Source organism: Primulina eburnea, chromosome 6 (genome assembly GCF_022965805.1).
Source record: "Primulina eburnea isolate SZY01 chromosome 6, ASM2296580v1, whole genome shotgun sequence".
Taxonomy (NCBI): Eukaryota; Viridiplantae; Streptophyta; class Magnoliopsida; order Lamiales; family Gesneriaceae; genus Primulina; species Primulina eburnea.
The window spans coordinates 30,318,125-30,345,441 of NC_133106.1; the positions used below are offsets into that span (position 1 = coordinate 30,318,125).

The 27,317-nt window shown below is 37.4% G+C and overlaps 2 protein-coding genes across 3 annotated transcripts; both read left to right on the forward strand.

The window, feature by feature from the left end:
• Nucleotides 1–1,297: 1,297 nt before the first annotated feature.
• Nucleotides 1,298–4,033, forward strand: LOC140834160 (transcription factor bHLH122-like). 2 transcript variants are annotated; one of them, XM_073198837.1, is made up of 7 exons: nt 1,298–1,531; nt 1,950–2,535; nt 2,858–3,057; nt 3,149–3,316; nt 3,398–3,463; nt 3,540–3,608; nt 3,717–4,033. In XM_073198837.1, exons 2-7 carry the CDS (start codon nt 1,983–1,985, stop codon nt 3,768–3,770), a joined length of 1,110 nt encoding a protein of 369 aa, XP_073054938.1. In that variant the 5' UTR covers nt 1,298–1,531; nt 1,950–1,982; the 3' UTR covers nt 3,771–4,033. The 2 variants fall into 2 exon arrangements, with proteins under 2 accessions (XP_073054938.1, XP_073054937.1); XM_073198836.1 differs by having other exon boundaries at nt 1,298–2,535; nt 3,717–4,032.
• A 12,456-nt stretch (nt 4,034–16,489) lies between these two features.
• On the forward strand, nt 16,490–17,109 carry LOC140833455 (histone H3.2). Its single transcript, XM_073197789.1, has one exon. It carries the CDS (start codon nt 16,567–16,569, stop codon nt 16,975–16,977), a length of 411 nt encoding a protein of 136 aa, XP_073053890.1. The 5' UTR covers nt 16,490–16,566; the 3' UTR covers nt 16,978–17,109.
• Nucleotides 17,110–27,317: the final 10,208 nt, after the last annotated feature.

A 27,317-nucleotide genomic window follows, 5' to 3' on the forward strand; every position in this document is an offset into this window, starting at 1 on the left:
ACGTGTCGTATTTTGTGATATAGATCTCTTATTTGGGTAATCAATGAAAAAATATTATTTTTTATGCTAAGAGTATTACTTTTATTGTGAATATCGGTAGGGTTTACTCGTCTCACAGATAAAAATTCGTGAGACCGTCTCACAAGAAACCTACTTTTTATGGATTCGTGATATCTACAAATTATTGCTGTATGATAAATATAATCCTATTGACAAAAATCTGAGTCATTAATTTAGTTTATAGGCAACTCACCCTAGAGTGTGTCTAATGTGAGACCGTCTCACGGATCATAATATGTGAGACGGGTCAACCTTACCGATATTCACAATAAAAAGTAATACTTTTAGCATAAAAAAGTAACACTTTTTCATGGATGACTCAAATAAGAGATCCGTCTTACGAATACGATCCGTGAGACCGTCTCACACAAGTTTTTGCCCTCAACAACGGGGGAGTTTGGTTGTATCAATATTTGACCAAATTATTTATTTTTATTATTATCTTTTTTTGAGCTCGTCAATTAACTTAAAAAAAAAATCGAATTGATAGAATATATGAAGTTTAAATGAAAATTTAATTAAAAGATGCAATTCTTGATTTACTGCATGGCTTTTTTACGAGATTTTTCCTATTTTCTCGCTTAATTTTATACGAAAATCAACCATACTAAATAAAAATTGAATTATAAGAACAAATTTCTAGTATGATATTGTTAAAAATAATAAAATTTGTTTGCTTTACATCATAGAGGATAAAGAAATTTGAAATAAAATAATTTGATATAGTCAACACCCATCAGCTAAAACGCAAGTAATCATGCCTGCCGAAGGGGAGGCCGAGGCAAGTAACTAATTTATGCTTCCGACAATAAAATATATTTGCGAAACTTTGAAACAGTGATGGGGCAATTATTAAACAATTGAACATTTTCCTACACTGTAATGTCGATTTTTTTGTCTCCAAATTCTGGTTTCATCAACAAAAATAACCATAAAGATCCAAAAGACGGCTAGAGGACGCGAGCAAAATATATACAAAATTCTGGAGATTTTAGAATGTCTAGGCTATTTTTTCCATGAGTACGAGGAGATGCAGATGACTTACAAGTCATCCGTATCAACCTCTCAAGTTTTAGACAATGTTTCGGGTTCAAACTTAAATGCGACTAGGTGAAAATTACAATAAAAGTATACTATCTACACTCCAGTCTCTCCCTGATGTGGGCCTATGTGAAGCTAAAGTACAACGAGGAAGGGCTAAAAATGTTGAGAAATTTCAATGCTTCATTAATGGGGGAAATTTAAAAAGAAAAAAAAAAGAAAAGAAAAGAACAGAAAAGAAAAGCTGTGATCACTGGATTTCTGAGTTCCCATTGGCTACACCATTTTCATCTCTCTATTTCTCTATCACACAAGAAACCCATTAGGCCATCACCAGTCTGCCACAACCACAATCTCCACTTCTCCTCCACTCTGAACTCTGTATTTGGAGACACTTTTCCAACAAAGAATTAAGTTATTGCACAAAAAAGTTCCACTACTTCTATGGATCATGATTATATTGTTAAAAGAAGTACTCTGGCTTTTGCTGTCTGAATTTGATTTCTATATATTCCCTTTTCTTTAATTTGTGGATGGTGTTCTTATCTTATTATCTTCATTTCAATCATTTCGTCTCCAATATCTAGTTTCCAGTAGTTTATATATATTGATGGATCCTCGATAGATAGATTCTTGGAATATATATGTGAATGACTTGCGGACTAAGGTTTTTTTTTGGGTATTGTGATTGATTATATAGAAAATCCCAATGCATGTGAGATCTGAGGGACTCAGAATCTTGATTCCGACTCTTTCGTTTTTGGGTTTTCTTTGAATTTTCCCCTCCAATATAATTCTTCTGTTTTTTAGCCGAGTTTTGAAACTTCAATTTGATGAACAATCATCAGCGGCCGCAAGAACAGCAGCAGTTCCAGCAAAATATGCAGACGCAGCAGCAAACAGGCTCTGGATTAACCCGGTATCGATCTGCTCCGAGTTCATATTTTGCCACCCTTTTGAACAGAAACGATTCTTCCGGCCATGGCGTATTGGAAACGGAGGATTTGGAGCAGATTTTCAACCTCCGGGCTTCTAGTCCTGAGACACAGAGAATCTTCTCCAGATTCATGAATTCTTCGGACAGTATTCAAGAACAGCAGTTGCATTTACAGTCACAATCTCAAGCGAATCCTCCGTTTCTGCCACCTAGGAAGGAGACAGAATCTAATCAGTTGCAGAGGCAGAAAAGCTGTGATTATTCGACAGTTTCTCAGCTGATGTATCAGAATCATAGCTCCAAAGTTGCAAATTCTGTCATGGACAATTCGTATAACAGGTTACTAGGTCCCATTAGCTCGAATCGAGTCGCGCAGATCAAGATGGAAAGCGGTGGCAGCGGAGGCTGCATCAGTGGTGGCGTCGGCGGGGGCTCAAATCTCATCCGACATAGCAGTTCACCAGCTGGACTATTTGCTAGCATAAATATAGAAAATGGTAATGTTTTTTGCTTTGTTATGGCTCATTTGGCAATTTTTATGGCAGGTTTTTCAACAGAAGTTTATTCAAAAAAAAAAAATTCCAACCCGTAATTTGTCTTTTTTCTAAATTATCATACAGGAAAAAATTTCTTTCGGTTGTGTCTTAATAAATTTTTGTAGCTTCCATCTGATAAACAGAAGCAAATGTTTTATAAATTGAGTTTTCGGAACGGATTAAACTTTGACGGAGTTCTTTACAACGAGAGGAATAGGCAATCTTGGGCTTAAGGCAGAAACATCACCACTTTTCTCTTCAATGCATCCTTCTTTTTCTTCAGGAATCATGGCTCCAATATCTGAAGTTTCGAGCAACGGCCTCGGAGATAACTGTCCAGGTGACACCCATTTTGACGATAACCGCGCTGATTATGACGAATATATTCAAGGACGTTTCTCCGTTACCTCATGGGACGACTCAGAGATTATGTCCGATAGTTTCCACAAAGCAAACAAGAGTGTGAATACCTCAGATGACCAGGTTCTTGTATTGTGATTCAGACCCTTCCTTGTCTTTCTTTTTCAGACTATTTCCATTCTATGATGTTAAAATCATGAATTGTAATGAGCAGAACACCGGAATCAGAAACCGTCCCACGACTCTGTTGTCTCATCACCTAAGTTTACCGAAAAGTTCTGCCGAAATATCTGCGATGGAAAAGCTGTTGCAAGATTCGGTACCTTGTAGAATCAGAGCGAAAAGGGGCTGTGCTACACATCCTCGAAGCATTGCTGAAAGAGTAACGATTTCTTAGATAAAAATGGCGTTCGAAGTGTCAAGCTTTTCGTTTTTTTCGTAAAGCTTGATTAAATTATTTCAGGTTAGAAGAACCAAGATCAGTGAGCGTATGAGGAAATTGCAAGAACTTGTTCCCAATATGGATAAGGTACACCAAATTTTCCCCACACTAAATGCTAATCGAACCACGTCACGTTTCTTTACGTTTTGATCGATCCGTGCAGCAAACGAATACAGCAGATATGTTGGATTTAGCTGTTGATTACATCAAGGATCTTCAGACAGAAGTAAAGGTAGACATCTAGAGTGACTTTAAATTCAAGAACTTCATATTTTTTGACAAAATCCATTTGTTTTCACTATTTTCTTGTCCAATTTTTCGGGATTTATGAACTTCACAGATGCTCTCTGAAAATCGCGCAAAATGTAAGTGCTTGACGAAGCAGAGACTATAGATCGAACGGTTTGAATATTAGGATCAAGAAATGCTTCTGAGGAAGAGTTAAGTGGGGATATCAAGCATGCCTTTGGAACCTAATTGGAGTAGAAGTCTTGTATAGATTGCGGTGGCGCTAAGGGTAGAATGATCATTTTGGATGCCAGCAAGTGGAACTGGATGTATGATTTATGAAATATAAGATTATGGCATTCATATATTTTGTAATTTATATATATTCTATTTCCGAATAAAGACATCGATCACTAGTTAAGATGATAAAATTAGGATTTAATTAAAATAAATTGATGTTCAAATACAGTCGCGCCGGTATATATATTTTGAAATAATTGGAGCTTATTTCTGACGTCAAAACATTAACACAACTCAGAAAACATTGTTTGTTGGATGAGGATCAATTCGTTTGCATTTCGATGTGCACTAGATAAACTTCCGGACTAACGTAATAGTATGCAAACCACGCTAGTCAGGTAAAACGTACTGGACAAAATTAATCATGTGTTACATGTTCACCCGAGAAAATGTTGGTAAAAGGAATCAAACTCTTGACTATTGATCAAACGTTCACCTACTCCTCCAAATCAGACACTCCCGTCAGAAAAGAGGTTATCTGTATTTGAGATTTTGAACTAGTGGCAAGGGGTTAGGTGCAGATTTTGTACGTACAACCGAATCGAGCAAGAAAGGGAGACGAGAGGCCCTTACGTGGATCGGACTAAATGTGGTCCAATTCCCACCTGATTGCATGTCCGAACGACCACAAAATTCTTGAGAAAATTTGTGTGGGTTTGGTTCTGTGGACCCTCTAAAGCTCCACTTTACCCTTACCTCCATCCCCACTACGCTCAATTTCGTTTCCAATTGCTTACTCTTTACTATTTCAAGTTAAGGATACAGAAAAAAACATCGAGTATTGGCTGAAACCGATTGTCTCGAATCCAGATTTTTTTATCTTTCTAACTTCAATGTGATATATCATGTAAAAATGACCCGTTGAGGTTTTCGGTTTTTCGGATTTTGATGTATTTTAAGATTAGAGGTGATGAATATTTTCTATTTATATATGGGGTGGTTTGTAGTATCCCGATGCCTAATTTGAGTTAATTATTGGATTAAATATATTTCGGTGGGATCGGAAGGACCGAACAGAGTTCGGATCGTCCGAAGCGGGTTCGGATCGTCCGAAGAGGGTTCGAATCGTCCGAAGACAGGTGGCTGGACACATGGAAGACATGCAGAGTTCGGATCGTCCGATCAGGGTTCGGATCGTCCGAAGACAGGTGTCTGGACACGTGGAAGACATGCAGGGTTCGGATCGTCCGATAAGGGTTCGGAAGGTCCGAAGTGTACAGTGGATCGGATCGTCCGAAGTGGATCGGATCGTCCGATCGTTGTCTATAAATAGAGGCGCGAGGCTTCATTTGTTACTCGCCAATTCCGAGTGTTCCAGAGCGTTTTGGTCGTTTCTGATGGGTTTCTAGTCTTTTCCCGAGGTTTAGGCACTAGCGGGGAGCTACTGGTTTTGTAGCGGAGCTGTGCTCTAGTTGGGAGCTAGCGGCATCAGTGGGCTGACTACGGACGCAGACTTGATTCTAGGACTGATTGCTAGAATCTACTGGTTTGAGGTACGAAAGTACTATCCGAGATAGCAGGATTGAGTATGCTTTACTATGTGTTGCATGTTTATATGTTGCATTATTATCTGTCATATGATGCATGGTTTATTATGCGGCATTTGCATAATCATGTTGAGCCTGACTATTTTTGAGATAGCCTGTTGAGAGGGTGCTCAGCCCTCGTTTGTTGTGGATGGTTGGACCCCGTTGGCCGACGGTGGTCAGGTCACCGGTATATCCACAGGTTTATTTTGGTATGGGAGCCACCTCCTGGTGCGACGGCGCAGAGTGCTACATACCTTGACGTCATTTACCTGAGCAGTATTTCGATATACCCAGATCCTGGTATCCAGTACATTTTGCATACATGCATGTCATAGTCTTGTATACTCATGCTTTCGGTGCTGAGCGTTTTATGCTCACGTCCTCGGTTTATCTCTGTTTTGGACACCCTATTCGATGGGGCAGGTCTCAGGTTGGACGGTCCAGGAGGGAGTGGACAGGGAGCTGGCAGAGGTTGACCTGTAGTTGTTGGTATTTGTTCTTGGTATTTAGTTCGATCTGGTTGTTTTAGTATTTTGTACTTACAGATTCGATTGGATTGTATTACTGTTTTTCTGTAGTAGCCCGAATCCCAAATTGGGTAATTAACGGATTATTGGTGATTAAGAAGGTTTAATGTGTAATTTTGACCGTGGTCATGATCGGACGGATCGAAGATGGTTCGGTAGCACCGAAGAGTTCGGAAGGTCCGAAGTGAGTTCGGTGGATCCGAACATGAGGTGTCAAGAGTCGATGGACACGTGCATGTTCGGACGGTCCGAAGTGTATGATCGGAGGATCCGATCATGAGCTGTCAAGAGCTGATGGACACGTAAGAGTTCGGACGTTCCGAAGAGGGTTCGGACGATCCGAACATGGCCTATAAATAGTGGTCGGATTTCCTCATTTTGACTCGCCAATTCAGAGAATTCCATAGCATTTCAGTCGTTTCTGACAGGTTCTAGTCTTGTTCCGAGATTTGGGCACTAGCGGGGAGCTGCTGGTCTTGTAGCAGAGCTGTGCTCTAGTTGGGAGCTAGCGGCATCAGCGGGCTAGCGACGGACGAAGGTTTGGAATTTTATCAGTATTTATCTCAGGATTATCTAGTTAAGTCTGGTAGATAAGTTTAGTGATGGTTTTCACTTGATGAATAGGCTTGGATTAGACCTGTTGTCTGGTGGTTCCAGTGGATTAGGATTGCTGTGATAGAGGTACGAAAGTACTATCCGAGATATCCTGGTTGAGTATACATTCTTATATGTGTTGCATGATTATGTGGTGCATTGATATATGTCATATGATGCATGCTATTATGTCACGTTTATTACTGCACGTTGCATTTCATGTTGAGCCGTATTCTCCTTCGAGATAGCCTTTACTGTTGAGCTGTATCTCTTTCGAGATAAGCTATATCTTGGGGCCGCTCAGCCCTGTCTTGTGGACGCATGGACACCGAGAGTACACAGTGGCCGACGGGTCGGGAGGGCTTCGGTGGTCCGGGACATTTTAGGTCCACGTCTGTCTTGTAGTGGATGCAGTGACCCAGAGGTTGGACCGCGCGGCACTATCCACTTGGCGCCTCTAGACTGAGCATTTTGAGATCCTTTGTGATTCCTGTTTCTTGACTACCCTGGTATCATATCATAGCATGTGCATTTCATATAGGTCTGTATACTCATACTTTTGTACTGGGCGTTCTTATCGCTCACGTCCTCGGTTTTGTTTATTCTTGGATACCCCATTCCCACGGGGCAGGCCTCAGGTTGGACAGCTCAGGAGGAGCAGGAGGAGGACGTTGAGTAGCTGGTTGGTTTAGTTATCGGTATTGTTTTGATTCGATATGGTTGTACTGGATATTTCATTTTGAGTTAGTCTAGACTTCGATTTCGATTGGGTTGTATAACTATTGTTGTTGGCCATATTTCCGCTGTTATCTCTGATTATATTTAATTAGGTTAATTGCATGCTTAGTTTTTGATTAGTAGGTGATTCTGGAACGGGTCACTACATTTTCCGCTGTTTACCTGATTCAGTTTTAAATGTTAATTTTGCATGCTTAAGTTCTGATTAGTAGGTGATTCTGGAACGGGTCACTACATTTATGGTATCAGAGCGTGCATTAAGATTTTGGGATTTAGAACTGTTCTTTTGGGTTTAATCTCTGGTAACTTTTGTAGTTAAGAGATGTCTGGTTTTGACGACGATGCTAGTAGTCATGGCAGCGTTGGACGCTGGGGAGACCGCGACGATCGGGAGCGTCGTCGAGAGCACCGAGAACGTCGTCAACACCGTCGTGATGAGCCTCGGAGTTTTAGTATGCATCGGTTCTTGCAGATGGGGCCGAAACCTCTTTCAGGCGGTGAGACCCCGGATGTTGCGGAGAACTGACTTGAGAGGATGGAGAGCTGCTTCAAGACTTTTCAGTGCTCGGCGGAGCAGCAGATTGATACCCTTGATTTCTTACTGGAGGGTGGTGCGCGCAAGTGGTGGAGGTCTACCTCTGCACCGATAGTTCAGCGACAGGGTTGAGTTCTTTGGGCCGATTTCCGAGCCGCTTTCATGCTGCTTTACTTTCCGCCAGCTCTTCTGCAGACCAAGGCGATTGAGTTGATCAATCTGAAGCAGGGAAGTTTGTCTGTTGATGAGTATCAGCAGAAGTTCTTTGAGTTGCTTCCATATGTTCCGCATGTCAGTGACAATGCTATGGCCAAGTATAACCATTTTCTTCAGGGCCTCAATCAGGAGATTTATGATCGGGTTGTTGTCTGCGATGATCCGACATCGTATGAGGGCCTTGTAAATCGTTGTCGCCAGGATGAGGGCAGTTTGTTGAGAGGTCGAGCCTTGCAGTCTGCTCGTCCTACTAGTTCTTTGGGTCCCCGCGCCCAAGCATTTAAGAAGGCTGGATCTACTTCTTCTTCCTCTGGATCTGGAGGAGTTCACCATTTTGGGAAGAAGAGGGGCCCCTGTCAGCACTGCGGGAAGGATCATCCGACGGAGCGTTGTCGCAAGGTTGCGGGTGCTTGTTACAAGTGCGGTGAGATGGGCCACATGAAGAGAGATTGTCCACAGACGGGCGGAGGATCAGGATCTGGTTCTCAGGCTTCAGTTCATCAGAGGCCACAGCAGGGACAGTCTACTCAGGGTTCTAACCTCCGACCGCGTACTCAAGGGCAGGTCTTTGCTCTTAACCAGGATCAGGCTGCTGAGGAGAACGAGAGAGTTATCGCAGGTTTATTTTTATTATGTGGATTACCTGCTTACGTTCTCATTGACACTGGTGCATCTCATTCATTCATATCTGCGAGATTTGCTAAGCGTCATGCATTACCTTTCACTTCTTTGGACGTTGTGGTATCTGTTTCCACACCGATGGGTCATTCGGTGCTAGCTAAACGTCTAGTTTTGGGTTGTCCTCTAGAGTTTGAGGGTAATGTTTTAACTGCTAATTTGATGATTCTTGTGATGGAGGATTTTGATTGCATTCTGGGAATAGATGTGCTGACTGTGTTTAGAGCTACTGTGGACTGTTATCAGAAGTTTGTGCAGTTTCGTCCAGTTGAGGACGACAGTTGGTTTTTCTATGGAGAGGGAGCGCGACCCCCGATGCCTGTGGTTTCTGCTCTGAAAGCCTGTCGTGCTTTAGAGTCGGGCGGGGAAGGCTACCTTATCTATGCTATTGATTCGTCCGCAGATAGTGTCGGTATCAGTGACATTCCAGTAGTTTGCGATTTTCCGGATGTTTTTTCCCGAGGAGATTCCTGGTTTTCCTTCCGTTCGGGATGTGGATTTCGGCATTGATTTAGTGCCAGGCACGGCACCAATCTCTAGAGCTCCTTATCGTTTAGCTCCATCGGAGATGCAAGAATTGAAACAGCAGTTGCAGGATCTTCTTGACAAGGGGTATATTCGACCCAGTGTGTCCCCGTGGGGAGCACCAGTTCTTTTTGTCAAAAAGAAGGATGGTTCTATGCGGCTCTGCATAGATTATCGGCAGTTAAATCGTGCGACGATAAAGAATAAGTATTCGTTGCCACGGATTGATGATTTATTTGATCAACTGCAAGGTACCTCTGTGTATTCCAAGATTGATTTAAGGTCTGGTTATCATCAGCTTCGGGTTCATCAGGGAGATATATCGAAGACTGCATTCAGGACCCGGTATGGACATTATGAGTTTCTGGTTATGCCTTTTGGGGTGACGAATGCACCAGCAGTTTTTATGGATCTGATGAATCGGGTTTTTCGGGAATTCTTGGATAAGTTTGTTGTGGTGTTTATAGATGATATCTTAATCTATTCGCATGATCAGCAAGAACACGCACAACACTTAAGGATTATTTTACAGACACTTCGCGAGAATCAGCTTTATGCGAAGTTGAGTAAATGTGAGTTTTGGATTGACAGGGTTGTTTTCCTTGGTCATGTCATTTCTAGCAAGGGAGTTTCAGTTGACCCAAGTAAGGTGGAAGCGGTATTGAACTGGTCGCGTCCGACGACAGTAGCCGAGATCCGCAGTTTTCTGGGATTGGCTGGGTATTATCGCCGTTTCATTGTCAACTTCTCTCAGATTGCTAAGCCACTCACTCAGCTCACTCGGAAAGATGTTTCATTTGAATGGACATCAGAGTGCGAAGAGAGTTTCTTGGAACTTCGCAGACGTTTGACATCTGCGCCTGTTTTGGCTTTACCGTCTGGATCTGGTGGTTTCAGTGTTTACACCGATGCCTCTTTACAGGGACTAGGGTGTGTTCTGATGCAGAATGAGCATGTGATTGCTTATGCGTCGAGACAGTTAAAGTCTCATGAGGAAAACTATCCTGTTCATGATCTGGAATTAGCAGCGATCGTTTTTGCTTTGAAAATCTGGCGCCATTATCTGTATGGTGAGCGATTTGAGATTTTCACCGATCATAAGAGTTTGAAGTATCTGTTCACTCAGGCTGAGTTGAACATGCGTCAGCGTCGTTGGATGAATCTACTCAAAGATTACGATTGTGAGATCAAGTATCATCCAGGATCTGCGAATCTCACGGCCGATGCTCTTAGTCGCAAGGTGAGGTTATCTGCTCTTCAGACTTGTGCTGTTTCTGGGATTATTCAGGATTTCTGTTCGATGGGATTCAATTGTAAGCATCGGAAGGGAACAGAGAGTATCCGTATAGCTACTATTTTGTCCGAGCCAGTTTTGTATTCTCGGATTAGAGATGCTCAGATGTCTGATTTTAAGATTCAGAAATTAGCTCGGTTGGCTGATGGAGATAATACTTCTGGTTTCCACTATCAGTCCGAGGGTCTTTTGTGCTTATCTGGTCGTGTTGTTGTACCGGAAGATGACACTTTGAGGGAAGAGATTTTGTCCCAGGCTCATCGTAGCAAGTTGAGTGTTCATCCAGGGAGCAACAAGATGTATAAGGATTTGAGGACTCGATTTTGGTGGAAAGGTATGAAACGTAATGTTTATCAGTATGTCTCCAAGTGCCTTGTCTGTCAGCAGGTGAAGGCTGAGTATCGACGACCTGGAGGTTTGTTGCAGAATCTTCCTATTCCGGAGTGGAAGTGGGAGCATATCACGATGGACTTCGTGACTCACTTGCCTATGTCTGTGGGGAATAGAGATGCTATCTGGGTGGTAGTGGATCGGCTTATTAAGTCTGCCCATTTTCTTCCGTATAACAGAGATTTCACTTTCGATCGGATGGCACGGTTGTACATTCAGGAGATTGTACGGTTTCATGGTGTGCCCGTGAGTATCGTTAGTGACAGAGATCCTCGATTTACATCTAGATTTTGGGGCAGCTTTCAGCAAGCTTTGGGCACTACCTTGAGTTTGAGTACTGCATATCACCCAGAGACTGACGGTCAGTCAGAGAAGACTATTCGTACTCTTGAGGATATGTTGAGATCTTGTGTGATGGATTTCGGGCCTGCTTGGCAGGATCATCTGCCGCTGATAGAGTTTGCATACAACAACAGTTTTCATAGGAGTATTGGTATGTCTCCGTTTGAAGCATTGTATGGTCGACGTTGTCGTACTCCTCTGTTCTGGGAAGAAGTCGGAGAACGACAGGTCGAGGGTCCAGAATTGATTCAGCAGGCCATGGACAAAGTTCTTGTGATCAAACAACGGATTAAGACTGCTCAGGATCGACAAGCGAGTTATGCGAACTCCAAGCACAGACCTCTTCATTTTGATGCAGGCGAGAAAGTGTTTCTCAAGGTATCACCTTTTCGGAGGATTCTGAGATTTGGACTCAAAGGTAAGCTATCTCCGAGATTCATTGGTCCTTTTGAGATCTTAGAATGTGTGGGAGATTTGGCCTATAGATTAGCTTTGCCACCGTATCTGTCTAGTGTTCACAATGTGTTTCATGTGTCCTTGTTGAGACGATACGAAGCGGATGAGTCTCATGTTTTGCATCCGACAGAAGTTCAGCTGAATCCGGATTTGTCTTTTGTGGAAAGACCGGTTTCGATCTTAGACCGGAAGGATAAGGTACTGCGGAATAAGACTATTCCTCTTGTCTTAGTGCAGTGGCAGCGCCGAGGTACTGAAGAAGCTACTTGGGAACTAGAGAGTCGCATGCGGTCAGAGCATCCAGAGTTGTTCTAGTTGTAGTATTTTCAGTAATGATTGTAATTTCAGTTATACTTTCAGTTGTAATTCATTCTTAAGTTGAATGTATTGTTGTTCAAAATTGTCATTCTTCAGACTCGATTTCGCGGACGAAATCCTTTTTAGGGGGGGAGAATGTAGTATCCCGATGCCTAATTTGAGTTAATTATTGGATTAAATATATTTCGGTGGGATCGGAAGGACCGAACAGAGTTCGGATCGTCCGAAGCGGGTTCGGATCGTCCGAAGAGGGTTCGAATCGTCCGAAGACAGGTGGCTGGACACGTGGAAGACATGCAGAGTTCGGATCGTCCGATCAGGGTTCGGATCGTCCGAAGACAGGTGTCTGGACACGTGGAAGACATGCAGGGTTCGGATCGTCCGATAAGGGTTCGGAAGGTCCGAAGTGTACAGTGGATCGGATCGTCCGAAGTGGATCGGATCGTCCGATCGTTGTCTATAAATAGAGGCGCGAGGCTTCATTTGTTACTCGCCAATTCCGAGTGTTCCAGAGCGTTTTGGTCGTTTCTGATGGGTTTCTAGTCTTTTCCCGAGGTTTAGGCACTAGCGGGGAGCTACTGGTTTTGTAGCGGAGCTGTGCTCTAGTTGGGAGCTAGCGGCATCAGTGGGCTGACTACGGACGCAGACTTGATTCTAGGACTGATTGCTAGAATCTACTGGTTTGAGGTACGAAAGTACTATCCGAGATAGCAGGATTGAGTATGCTTTACTATGTGTTGCATGTTTATATGTTGCATTATTATCTGTCATATGATGCATGGTTTATTATGCGGCATTTGCATAATCATGTTGAGCCTGACTATTTTTGAGATAGCCTGTTGAGAGGGTGCTCAGCCCTCGTTTGTTGTGGATGGTTGGACCCCGTTGGCCGACGGTGGTCAAGTCACCGGTATATCCACAGGTTTATTTTGGTATGGGAGCCACCTCCTGGTGCGACGGCGCAGAGTGCTACATACCTTGACGTCATTTACCTGAGCAGTATTTCGATATACCCAGATCCTGGTATCCAGTACATTTTGCATACATGCATGTCATAGTCTTGTATACTCATGCTTTCGGTGCTGAGCGTTTTATGCTCACGTCCTCGGTTTATCTCTGTTTTGGACACCCTATTCGATGGGGCAGGTCTCAGGTTGGACGGTCCAGGAGTGAGTGGACAGGGAGCTGGCAGAGGTTGACCTGTAGTTGTTGGTATTTGTTCTTGGTATTTAGTTCGATCTGGTTGTTTTAGTATTTTGTACTTACAGATTCGATTGGATTGTATTACTGTTTTTCCGCTGTTTACCTGATTCAGTTTTAAATGTTAATTTTGCATGCTTAAGTTCTGATTAGTAGGTGATTCTAGAACAGGTCACTACATGGTTCACATAAGATTAGAGGTTGATGAATATTTTCGGTTATTTGGATTTTGCACGCGCGAAACTTTGGTTGGAGTAATTAGAATTCGAAACAAAATTAGTAAATCACCAAAAGATAACGTCAATAGTATTTTAAATTTTGACAATTCATGTTAATTATTTATATGTAACTAATTTGGATAAAAATATGTTTAATCTTTTAAAAAAATTGGATTACTCAATTTCTTTCTCATATCTTTTTTTATCATATTATTTTCTTTTTTATTTGTCATATTCTCTTAAAAAATACATGTATTTTATTATATTTTACAATCATTACATTTTTGAGTGAGTCTCATGTGAGATCGTCTAACGGATCATAATCTGTGAGACGGGTCAACCCTACCCATATTCACAATAAAAAATAATACTCTTAGCATAAAAAGTAATACTTTTTAATGAGTGACCCAAATAAAAGATCCGTCTCACAAATATGACCCGTGAGACCGTCTCACACAAATTTTTGCCTACATTTTTTGGGGCAATCAATGGTCTCCAATTTTTTTTCCTTATTTACAATGTTGTTGGCTATTTTTCTCTTTTAGGTAAAGTGACTATCATTTCTATTGGATTTTCTACTTTCATAGTCATCTTTAATTTATTAAACACTTATAGTTTTTTTTTACAGCTATTAAACAGTTATAGTTGATAATATATAAACTGCATTTTATTATAACAACCAACGTATAAAAGTATTGAGTACTAGAAAAAATTGATTGAATGTTGTCATTTATTTGTAATTTATAATAATAATATTTTGACGATAAATCATCTTTTTACCGACTCTTATGACATTTATTTTAATATTTCATATTAACTCATAAAGCATATAAGCACAATTAAATTACTAATATCATATTGATATTATCTCCAGATAATAATATCTTTAATTATTTTAACTGTTTATAAATATTCATGAAATAATTTGTGTATCCTTATTTTGAGAAAACCTATTGCATTTATATAGTTTGAATAATAAATATAACTTTTTAGTATAATATATTAAATTTGAAAAATGAATTCGTTGTATGAAAATGACACTTCTTCCTCCCTTTCTATTTTTTGTATAATCATACAACAGCTCAAATACCACGTTTCAATAGCTTTACCCATTAGAGACAATTATTGTACCAAGAAATCTCTCTCTAGCTTGATAATTACATTTATTGCAATCAGTGAAAATCAAACTCATGATCTTTACTCTGATGCCAATTATAGGACTCAATTTTCACTATTTTAGTAAAAATTATAAGACACAAAAAAAAAATTCACAATTCAATAATGAGCTATTTCTAAACTTTAATTAAATTAATAATTTACATAATGAAAAATTAAATAAAAAAATATAAATCATTAAATAAAAGTACCACACTGTCATGCGAGTATGCATACTCACAACAAAAGAATATATATACATATATATATATATATATATATATATATATATATATATATATATATATATATATATATATATATATATATATATAAACCCGTGGTGCATAACAAAATTTAATCGAATCAAATACAGACATTTTAGTGGAACAAGATCACAATTAAGCTTACACTTTACATTGTAGAGAATCGAAAATTTCAACCTTATTTTATGTGTTTCTCACATGCAAAGATACTCGTTAATGTATTCGTACCCGGTCACATATGGCTATGCACGACTCCTGGCCTCTCGATAGTGGACACTAAGCTTGCTGATGGAACTGATCAAGATGAGAAATGAGCACCACCCACCCCATTACATTACTGACACCCTATATTTTCTTGATTCTCTTTTGGCTAAGGGGATTACAAGTTGCAAGTATAGTTTGTTGAGGAGTCAAAAAAATACAAATTACAAGAGATTATTGCTCTCTTTTATAGATGGAAGGGATGTTACCAACCGGTTTCGGACCAAGTTAACTGGTTCTGGATTAGGGGATACTAAACGAACTAATATTGTAAGATGTCAGATATCAGATTGATCTGGTCCAATAAACATTCATAATAGATAACTTGGTCCCGGATTGGGGGATATTAAACGAACCAATCTTGTAAGATGTCAGATATCGGATTGATCTGGTCCGATAAAAATTCATAATAGATGAATACTGAGAAAAACCAGAGAGAAATTTATTTCTTTACATAATGATATTCAATAAAAATATGATACTATATATATATTATATTTTTTTGAAAATAATATTATTATATTTGGTAGAACATAAACTACGCTTGTTGCTAGGGTTGTAATCGAGTCGAGCCGAACTCTTGAACGTTTGAGCTAGACTTATTTATAATCGAACCGAGCTCGAGCTTTATTTAACGAATATATTCATGGTTCACGAGCTTATTCAAACTTTTATCGAGCCTAAACGGTCTTAATAAATATGAATTATACATTTAAATCTTCGTTAAATTCATTAAAAAGTAAATTATATATTTAGAGAAAAATATAACATTCCCATTAAAATTTGAAAGTTTATTATAATAAATAATTTAAATTTTTTTTTATGTATTTCATCAATAACGTGTTAAATCAATAAATCAAATATCAAAATTATTATTTTTTAATCTAAGAGATGACTATTGAACTTACCAATGAACATGTTCACGGGCTAACGAGCCGAATATTGTAAAGTTTGAGCTTGATTTGTTTATATTAAAGGACATCATTAAACGAGCTCAAACAAATTTTTTTCGATCGGATAATTCACGGACAATTTAATTCACTTACATCCCTACTTGTTGCCTTTCTATCGAGTAATAAGTAGTAAATTATTAAAGCGAGCCCGTTAGTAGAATCAAGAAGTTTTACTTCAATCAATCTAAACCATCAAACACAGAACAATCAACGGTGAAAATCATATGTAACATACCCACAAAATATCGTTTTCCATTGGCTATTCAACTAAACACTCGGATCGCAATCAAAACCGTCCACGCAAATCCAATCCAACAGCCCGGGTTCTCCATTTCCCTAAAGAGAATCCCCAATTCCCTCTCAATTTTCACCTTTAAATTCCAGCCAAAATCTTAAGGAACGTCACCATTTTCATTCGCCAGTAGCAGGAAATCCCATTAATTTTTCATCCCCAGAAATCCCCATAGATGGCGCGTACGAAGCAAACGGCAAGGAAATCCACAGGCGGGAAGGCACCCAGGAAGCAGCTGGCGACGAAGGCGGCGAGGAAATCCGCCCCGGCCACCGGAGGCGTGAAGAAGCCTCACAGATTCCGCCCAGGGACGGTGGCTCTGAGGGAGATCCGGAAATATCAGAAGAGCACTGAGCTGCTCATCAGGAAGCTGCCATTCCAGAGGCTTGTGAGGGAGATTGCCCAGGATTTCAAGACCGACCTTCGCTTCCAGAGCTCCGCCGTGGCTGCACTTCAGGAAGCTGCAGAGGCCTATCTGGTGGGTCTGTTCGAGGATACGAACTTGTGCGCTATTCACGCTAAAAGGGTCACCATTATGCCTAAGGATATTCAGTTAGCGAGGAGGATTAGGGGTGAGAGAGCTTAAGATAGAGGCGGAATATGTATGTGTGATTTTCTGGGTTATTTTGGTTTCTTTTGTGGGAAATTGTTAGAATCAAGAATGTGAATGCAATGTGATGGCTTTTCTGTTTTATATGAAGAATTTTCCCTGGGATTATTTGAAATTTGTGTGAATGTGGATATGATATGATATTTTTTACCTTGGTTTATCCAAAATTTTGAATCGAGAAATCAATATTGTGCAAGAGAAATGGTCTATATTTAAAAGAATTTTTTTTTTTTTATCGAGAATAAAATGTGTCGGTGATAGTGATGGTCATAGCTTGTATTTTCTTTTAGAAGGTTATATTGGTTATAGATTTTTAATTAGTTTTATGGAGTTTAAAAGTCTAGAGGTATTTAAACTAGATTTTTATATATTCTATAAAATTTAGTGGTATTCAATGTAAACTGTTTTAGAACTTTAAAAAGTCATGTGGTATTCAAAATGTTAATAGACTTTTAATGACTCTAATACAAGAATTATAGCCTAAGGTACAACAATGAAATGTCAACAAAAGTCTTTGATTCAACCTAAATATTTGGATGTACATTTAATTGAGAAATCTCCCAAATTCAATACAAATTTTCATTCTTTTCTCATCTATATTTTTCTTTTTATTGTACTTTTTTAAAACATATTAAAATTTAATTTTTTTATTGATTATTATATAACATTTTATTTTTAATTATTTTCTTTAATTTTAGTTAATCTATATCTTAAATTATTGTATAAGCAAATTTATATCGATACTGTACCAAAATTTTCGGTATATCAAACCAAAAAAACCTTACATTTTTAAAAAAATTATAATTTACTGTTTTAAAATATTATATATTTTAAAATTTTTGTATATTATTCCGATATTTCGGTATATACCAAAATTTTCAAATTGGATATCGTTACCGTACCGAAAAATTCGGTAATGTTACCGTATCGTACTGAAATCTTCGGTAAATTCAATATTTTTTGTTACGGTAATCTTGATAAACCGAAAATTTGGTATTTTTTTCTCATCCCTAACAGGGCTTGTATTGACATGTGCTATATTACACAAGTTTTTTTGAAAGAAGTGTCAATTTGATGAATTTCAAATTGAACTAGATAATGATGCTCAATTGTTTTAACTATTCTTTTAATAAAATTTTATTATAAACTTATAAAAATATTATTCATTAATATGTTGAATTGACATAACAAATTGAAATTTTGATTTCAATAAATTGGATAGTTTATTTGTCGTTTTTCACAAATTAAATTGATTTAACATTTAAGTAAGTAAAATTCATTTACATTCATAAATAAAAATAATAATTTAAAATTGAAGAGGTTATCTGTGTCCAATAATTATTTTAAAAAACTAATAAAAAATAAATCACAATTATAAACTACAAAATTCACATAATTCTATGAAAAAGTTTACAAAATTTTGCAAAAATCTTGAAAAAAAATCTATAAGAGTCTATGAGATCCTATAAAAGTCAATAAAAATCCATCAACTCCACAAAAGTCTATCATTTAAAAAAATTCATTAAAAGTCTTTGAAATTATAGAAAAAATACGCCCCCCTTAGGGCACCCACATTGGTGTATTAATGGGTTATTATTAACGCCCATTAATGTTCATGCATCAATGTGGGTGTAGAAGTTATTAATTTTGGGTGACATGGCAGCCAAGAAATTAATCAGAATGAACGGCATTATTTCGCAAATAGCGACGGTTTTTCGTAAACCGTCGCAACTTGAAAAGCGTCGTTACATGCGACTGTTTTTTAATGAAAGTCGCTACTTGCGACGGTTTTTTAACAAAAGTCGCTACTTGCGACGGTTTTTTAACAAAAGTCGCTACTTGCGACGGTTTTAATGAATATTGGAATTAAGTTATTTTTAAAATAATAATACTAATTATTTTTAGTAATATTTGTTGTAAAATTTTAAAAATATTTGAAAGATATTGAAATAATTAAAAATAAAAAAATGAGTAAATTGACAGTGGGACTCATAAATAATGAAAGTTGATATTAAATGAATGTGGGTGTGTGTTAATAATGGAAAATTGTTAATGTAATGAATATGTGGCTCGTGGACCCCATACTTTTTGAGGAGATGGAGAGTTATTAACATGGATTAATGAGAACGGATACAGATGCCCTTATTCATGGTCATAGTTCTTTTCTTTTTTTTAATTTAGAATTTTCCTAATCATTTATTGATAATACGAGAGATTTATAATATTAGTGTGTTGAGCTATTTTAATTAGGTCTAAAATTAAATTAAGCTGAAAAAGATAAAGGGAAGAAGCAGATAAAATAAGAAATCTATTAATTCAAAATTTGTTTGAGTATATCAAACAACGTGCAGAATGGGAGGAGATAATGGGAAATGAACATGTCCAAATAATGAGTCATGAGAAGAGTGGAAGAAACTGGACCACATAGTAGATAAAAAGAGGCAATCGCCAAAACAGAGAGAACATACATCACAAAAACTCGAGGCAACTCTTTGCAGAATTCTCATAGATTTAGTCAAGTTTTTTCAGTCATATTTTTACATCATCGTACATATTGTAGCAATTTTTTTTTTATATTTTTCATGTTTCTGTAATTTTCTACAGATTTGTTGATATATAATCATGTTGGAATTTTATTTCATCAAGTTCTATTGTCTTTTCGTTCGTTTTAGCATGGTATTTGTTTAGAAGACTATAACGAACGATCAAATTTAGTATCCATAATCGGCGTGATTTTTAGAAGTTATATTTTAATTTTTTTTTTTACAGAAATTGATGTATTTTTACACTTGGCATGTCCGAAAGTGAAGATGCGATGGTTGATAAGAAGGTATGTCTATTATTGGCCATCCATTTTGAAAGATTGCATCAAATATACTAAGTGATGTCAACCATGTCAGAGGCACAAAAACATCCAAAGAATTCGACGGGTGAGGTGCACAACGTTGTCAAATCATGGCCATTCAAAGGCTGGATCATGGATCTAATAGGGAAAATTTACCTAGCATCATTTAAAGGCCACTCGTTAATCCTTGTGGCCACAAATTTTTTCGCTAAATGGGTAGAAGTAATGCCTTTGAAGAAAACGGATTAAAGGGATGCCATTAACTTTGTGAAAGAGAATATCATTCGTAGATTTGGAATTAGAGTCATTAACCACAGATCAAGGAACAATGTTCACGAGTTCATATATGAGGGAATTTGTGGAAGAATATGGATTCACATCGAGAAATTCATCCCCTCATTACCCACAATCCAACGGCAGTCTGAAGCATCTAACAAAATTTTGATAGAGATTCTACAAAAAATGATATAAGAGAATCTCAGGGATTGACCACGACTATTATCCGAAACTTTGTGGGCATACATAACATCCAAGAGGACTGCCACTAAAGTGAGCCCGTTTTCCCTTACCTTTGGCCACAATGCAGTGCTCCCATTGAAAATTATGGTGCCATCAATGCGAATGACAAAGAAAAATAAACTTTCCCCTGAACATTATAATGAAACAATGATCGTGGAGTTAGAAGAATTGGATGAGTTGAGAATTCAAGAATACAATGCTCTACTATTGCAGAAACATAAAGTTGCGCGAATCTACAACAAGAGACTTAACAAGAAAAGCTTCAATGAAAGGGAAATAGTGTGGAAGGCTACACTGCCTTTAGAACAAAAGATAGAGTGCTGCAGAAATAGTCTCCCAATTGGGAGGGGCCATTCAAAGTGCATAAGGTGTTAGACATAAATGCATATTGGCTATCAAGTTTAGATGACCAACCACACAAAAGATACATAAATGAAAAGTATCTAAAGACGTACTTTCCAAGCGTGAGGGAAGAAATAGAAAGATGAGGTAAGTAAAGCAAGCAGAAATGCAGATACCCAGTGGAGAGTTGGCCTTTGGCCACTTCGACATATCTTTGTTTTTTGCTATTGGCATATTGCGAAATATGAGGAACCAAGTGGACTCTATAGCCACTTGCAGTGATCGACTTTTGTTGAATAATGATAATTCGAGTCCACAGTGACTTTCGGGCTACTTGAAAGGAAATTAGATGCGTATGGAATTGGCCTTATGGACACTTATATACTTGCATTCGGTTGATGTCTCTAATGTTCTTATGTCATGAGAAATCATTGATAACGTAGGCCGTACAACCACTATATAAATTGGTTGTTTGCATGTGCAGCGACAAACCCATGAGGTAGGCCTTTAGGCCACCTAAAATATGGCGAGGAAAAATCTAAGGTCTAGGAATTCGAACAACGTAACCTGACAGCATACGATCTAGGGTTTTTATTAAAATATGTTTCTAATGATTTTTATGTATTTATGTGTATCTTAAAGTTTCGTGCATTAGGGTATTAAGTTGCATTTCGTGCTCGAACGAGTAACGAAGACGGGGATAATCAGGAATTTTTTTTATTTTATAATTAATTTTAATTATTTAACATGCAGTGTTTTTAAGTGTATTTTTCGAAAAATGGGCTTTAGTGGGTATTTTTACTCATCGGGACATATTTTTAGTCGGTACGCAAAATTTAGCGAATCATTGGACTTTTTGAGGGTTCATACAATATTTTCTAAAAATGTATCTAAACAAAATATTTTTCGGGAGTGCTATTGGGCTTGATGGGTTTGTTTTAATGCTTAATATTCTCAAAACTCTTTTTATTCCTTCTAAAATTTAATTAAGTCCAATTAGTGTTTTCATTTTTACTTAAACCCTACACCATCAAACCCTAACCCTAACCTAATCCATTCGGCCGCCCACCTCATAGCAGCATCCACCTTTTCGAAGCTCTCTTTAGCTACAAGTCTCGATTTTCTCTCAATTTTTCAAGCAAGCTTCTTCCCCGCCTCTCTGGTGCTAGCCCTACGCGCGTATCTTCTTGTTTTTGAGCAAAAAAACGTTAAGACATGCTATGTATCATCCTTTTCTCATCATTCATGTTGTATATATATTGATATGCATGCCAAGTACAAAGATTTCATAGTTCTTGCATATTAAATCGTTTATGCATTCAGTTTGTCATGAAATCTGCATGTTTACGCATAAAATTTTATGATTCTTGTGCAAGGGTACTTCCAAGTTACGTTGCTAAGGGGCTGTACACGTCAAGTAAGATGGTGTTTAAGTGATGGAGTTGAAGCTTTGTGGGTTAGGCAATGGCCAATCGGTGCATTGTTGTAGTGTTGGCTCGGTTTGTTGTAGATCGTGGGATTTTGTTGGAGCCGACGGCATGAGGGGTTGTTCCAACCACTAGTGGGTCTGATTCATGGTCTAGGATGGCCCATACGCTGCTGGTTGGGACTGTAGGACCAATCAAAGGCGTTATCTCATGGGTGGTCGGGTTAGGGCTCGTTATGGGGGTGATCAGGTTGGCACATTCAGAAGCGTGCATGGGACTATGTGCACAAGTTAGGTTGGTCCAGAAGGTTCCTAAGGTGGGCTATGAAGGGTTGGTCCAAGGCTGGTTAGAGCCGGTAGGGCCTGGGGTCGAAAGTTTGCAAGTTTAGTGTATTAAGGTTTGAAGTTGCAACGCGCTGGAAATTTTCAGCAACCTTTGGGCATGGTTCGTGGGTCATAATTGGTCTTGAATGAGTGATTTCGAAGCTGGTCATGTAGGGTTATGTCAAGGTTCCAGTTGGGAAAAATTTGGCTAAGTTTCGGTCGATTTAGGTTAAAACCGGGACCCCAGTTCATGTTTTAAATTGAATCATATAAGTTTGAAACGGGCTCGAGTTTATGTCTAAGAAATGATTATAATTATGTTTTGAAGTGTTTTAAGGTGTTTTGTTGACCTCAGGTCGAAATTTAGAGGTCCAGGAGTAAAATGGTCAATTTGGGTTTCTAGGAGAAAAATGATCATTTTGCACCCGGGTCAAGTTAGAAGTCCTGGCAGCGCCCTAAACATTATTTGACATGTTTTCAATGTATACGATATCATGTTTATGACTTTTTATGAAATTATGAAAAATACATTGCATGTTTAATTTTAAGGAAAATTACGTATATGCATGATTTTGATAAGTGATGAAAATGATGATATTTTTGAAGGATGAGAGTTGGTTGTGATTGACGATATATGTATACAATGAGCTGTAAGGCCAAGGCTCAGTGGATGAGTAATACTGTCGCTGATGTCCCCGTCGCCGGGTACCCCAATTATATGTAGATGAATCCATCGAATGAAGTTGATATGATAGAGCAGATACGACTAGAGCTGATATGAAAGTGACAACTAATGAACTGAATTCGAATAATGTAATTGTATATTTATATGATGATATGATGAGACATGTTTTGACACGTTATGCTGTATTACGACATGTTTACGTTTGTGCTTTTAAGATAATGAAATTATGTTATTACAGTACTTTTCACGGTTGCATGTTATGTATATGTATTCATTATATCGTTATAAGTGTGTTGAGTCTTTAGACTCACTAGGTATGAATGATGCATGTGAGCATGTTGATGAGGAGGCTGGAGGTGCCGAAGTCTGAGTAGGCGGGGCTGAATGCATGCAACCCGATGACCATATATTTTCCGCACATCATGATTTGATACAGGAGTGTACACGATTATTTTTATACGCTTTTGTTTTGACATGTTGATGGTCGTGAGAATTTTTACTTGTTTCATGTTATTTTATTTTTAGCGTAAATCTAGTGTTGTCGACTCGGTGTAATTTTTTTAACTGCAGTATTTTATCTATCATTGGATTACATTATTTTTTTTAATGATAAATCTTCAGCAGTTTTGCATGCATGCATAAATTATGAATTTTCGAAATTTAGCTTACAAAAAGAATAAAAAGATAAAAATAAAATTTATTGGCGTTTTAAATAGTGGATGTTTAAAAAAATTACAAAGAGCGGGGAGATGAACTAATCGGACGAGATAACAAAGAGTAAAGAAAGAAAAAAAAAAGTAGGATGAGAGTGCTATGCGAACCACAAGAGATCCTAGAAGTTGATTTTGGTATAAAAATAATCTAACTAGCCATTTTTGTATGTATTTAGTTCCCTGTTGTAAGACTTTATTTGAAGTAAACATTAGGACCACCAATGTAAATACTTGTTGGTTATGATTCAAAAATGAAAATGATCAAATAAAGTTGGCCAGTAAGCCACTTTTATCATATTGGATTCATTTTGTTTAGTTAGGGAATCGATTGAGAAATAATTATGAGTTGGGAGTTTTTAAGCCAACATATTGTTTTACTGAAAATTGGTGAAATGAGTAGGATTATTTGGATCAGAGTATAAGAACCAACAGGAAACTCCTTCCCGCCATCCAATGCACAACATCACATACAAATCCATCTTCATTCCACATCCAACAACCACAACACCAAACCAACATTCAACAAATATAAAGCGGAGCCGCCGTACGTAAGAACAAGTAAACGTGTATGTGGAAAAGATGTCCGATTGAAGTGCAAATGCATATATTGTATGCGGGAAAGGGTTCGACTGAAGTGCAAACTAGACTATAAAACCAAACATACATGGAAAATTTCAATTCTAGTATTTTATATTGCTTTTCGAAGAAGTTTAGATGTTTCTTCATGTGTCGCTGACTTATCATAAGAATTTTTATGAAAAAATATAATAACAAAATAAATTACCAAAATAACAAAAAATAAAGATACCATACTAAAACTTAATTTTAATAATATAAAAAATCAAAATTGAAAAAACCAAATATAAAATATTTTAAAAAAAATTCCCTTGAATTTAGTTAATCTATAATCCATTAAAAACTAGAAAATTAATGCAAGAATTACCTAAGGATCAGCTAGGCGTGTATGAAGTTAATGCAAGAGTGAGAAACCCAGTGTACAGGTATGTCCAGACTATATCTTTGAAGACCACCATTATTGAGACAAGTTGTAACGGCCGGTTTAATGAGCATTTGACCACCACTATTGAGACGAGTCGTAACGACCGATTTAATGAGCATTTATCTATCATTATTGAGACGAGTTGTGACAGACAGTTTAATGAGCAATTGACCACCGTTAATAGCCACTAAATGCCTTTAAAATCGAGATTAAAAGCCATTAAATGAGTAGTAAATGCTGCATCTTTCAACTACTCATATTGGTCTATAAATAGTGGCTAAATGATAGAGAACTCACACCACCGACCAAGCACAAAAGTTGACCAACCGTGGAAGCACATGCAGCAGCCTAGTTCCTATAGTTTGAGGCAAGTGGACAACATTGGAGTTCGAGTATCCCACTTAATCATCTTCCATGTTACTTAAGATCAATACCGAGTAAGTAGGTTTTTGCTATAATATAATTTGCACACTTGTCCTTCGTAAATGGGCTTTTGTTATTTATATATTCTTTCGTAAGTGATTTTTGTTTGCCACACTTGTTCTTTGTAAGTGAGTTTGATTTAAAATCATGAAATTATTACGCGCTCTTTTGTTTCTTTGAAATTTCGACCGAGCATTGTTATTTTCGTTTTTTTCCCTTCTTGATATGATGATCATGTGAATTATGTTATGGCGCGGCGAGGATTCCACTGAATATGAAAGGAAATCACAAATATATGACATGACCCTTACGCAGTGGGGATGTAACCACTATATGGCCCCGCTCCCTTAGATGAGTAAAAATTAGAGATTGACGTCGGTAAACCATGGAAAAGTAGATGAATCTCAGTGCCTAAGAATAAGAAAGAATGTCTATGTTTATGAAGTATGTTGTACGAAATTATTTATGCATGATATGTTCTTTCCTTCAAAATCATGTATATTGTTATGTATGTGCATGATCGGGTCTCCGCTTGTTGAGTATTTCTTAAAATACTCACTCCTTAATTCTTTCCCTCTCAGATAAGAACAAAGAGCAAATGGAAGAAGATGAACAACAATAATTTTGGGGATAGTAAAAGATTTCGAGATATCCCCGAAGTTTTATAGACTAGTTTATGTTTATCGCTTCCGTACTGTTAAGACATTTTTTTCAGCTTGGCATTTAAGTTTTAAACACAATCATTTTGTTGATTATGATAAATAAACCGATTTTGGTATATACTGTACCGCGACGCTTGTTGTTTGACGATTATGTGATTGTCGAATAAAATCGGTGTCGACTAACCCCGGTCTTTGAGCGTGACAATATCATCACTGCATCAACAAGTAGAAGTTTTCCAGAATCAGCTAGCACTCGCACAGGCCGAAGTCGTAGGCATGCACGTGCGGCACTTCGTGTGGGCCACGAGAGATTCACCATCTCAGCTGCCGGACAAGTCCTTTTTCGCATGGACATGGCAGATCATTTGCACCCCTCCTCCTCCTGGGCATATTATATATATCTTCTCCATTTTGTTTAGTTTTAACCGATAATTTTATGGTTTTTATTATATTGAAAACCACCGTATATCTAATTCGAGTTATGACTCATGTATAATTAATTACATAGAGACATGTAATCGATCTAAATATCAATCTCAGTAACAATTTTTATATGATCAAGGTTATTAACTCATAGAGCTGATATCGGAAATTATTGATGTGGAACTGCAATCATGTCATTGGTTCAAAATAGCTTAAAAGCAAAATTTTGTTCGGTTTTCATCTTTTTCGAGGATGAAAATACAATATATTTTATTTTTTAAAATGTTTAGAAACACTACATAGAAGTTGATACATTGATATGATCAACGTTATTAACTCAAATTGTTCTCTCATTACATTATATTATTACACTAATTAGACAATAAAACTGAATATACATCGAAATTTTCAATTCTAAAAAATTTTCTTGAAACCACTCAAAGATGGAGACTACACGACTCTGTTACACTATTCAATACAAACATGGTGATTAGAATTTTGAAAATTTTTACTGTACGACACAAGAAAGACTTATAATATTATAAATATTATATATATTTATAATATGAAATATATATGGATTCAAAATTATAAATATTTGAAGTCTAAAAATGTACTTATCATGACACAAATGATATACTCTAGTAAAATCGCTTGTTAATTAAGAACTGAATTTTGTGGTCGCAAATAATTAAATACGATTATTTGAATATTTAAAAATAAGACGTGCAAAAGATAAATTAAAATAAGATTATTATTTTATTTCTAATTTTATCCAATATATCATATTTAGTACAATTTAACAATTTTTCTATCCAAAATACTGTTTAAAAAGATAGTTTCAAGAATATCATTATATCTTTTATACTATTTATATCATATATTAGATAAATTATATTTTAAAATTTAGACGGTATATCATTTAATGGATTTGATTGGATCATCCATGAGATT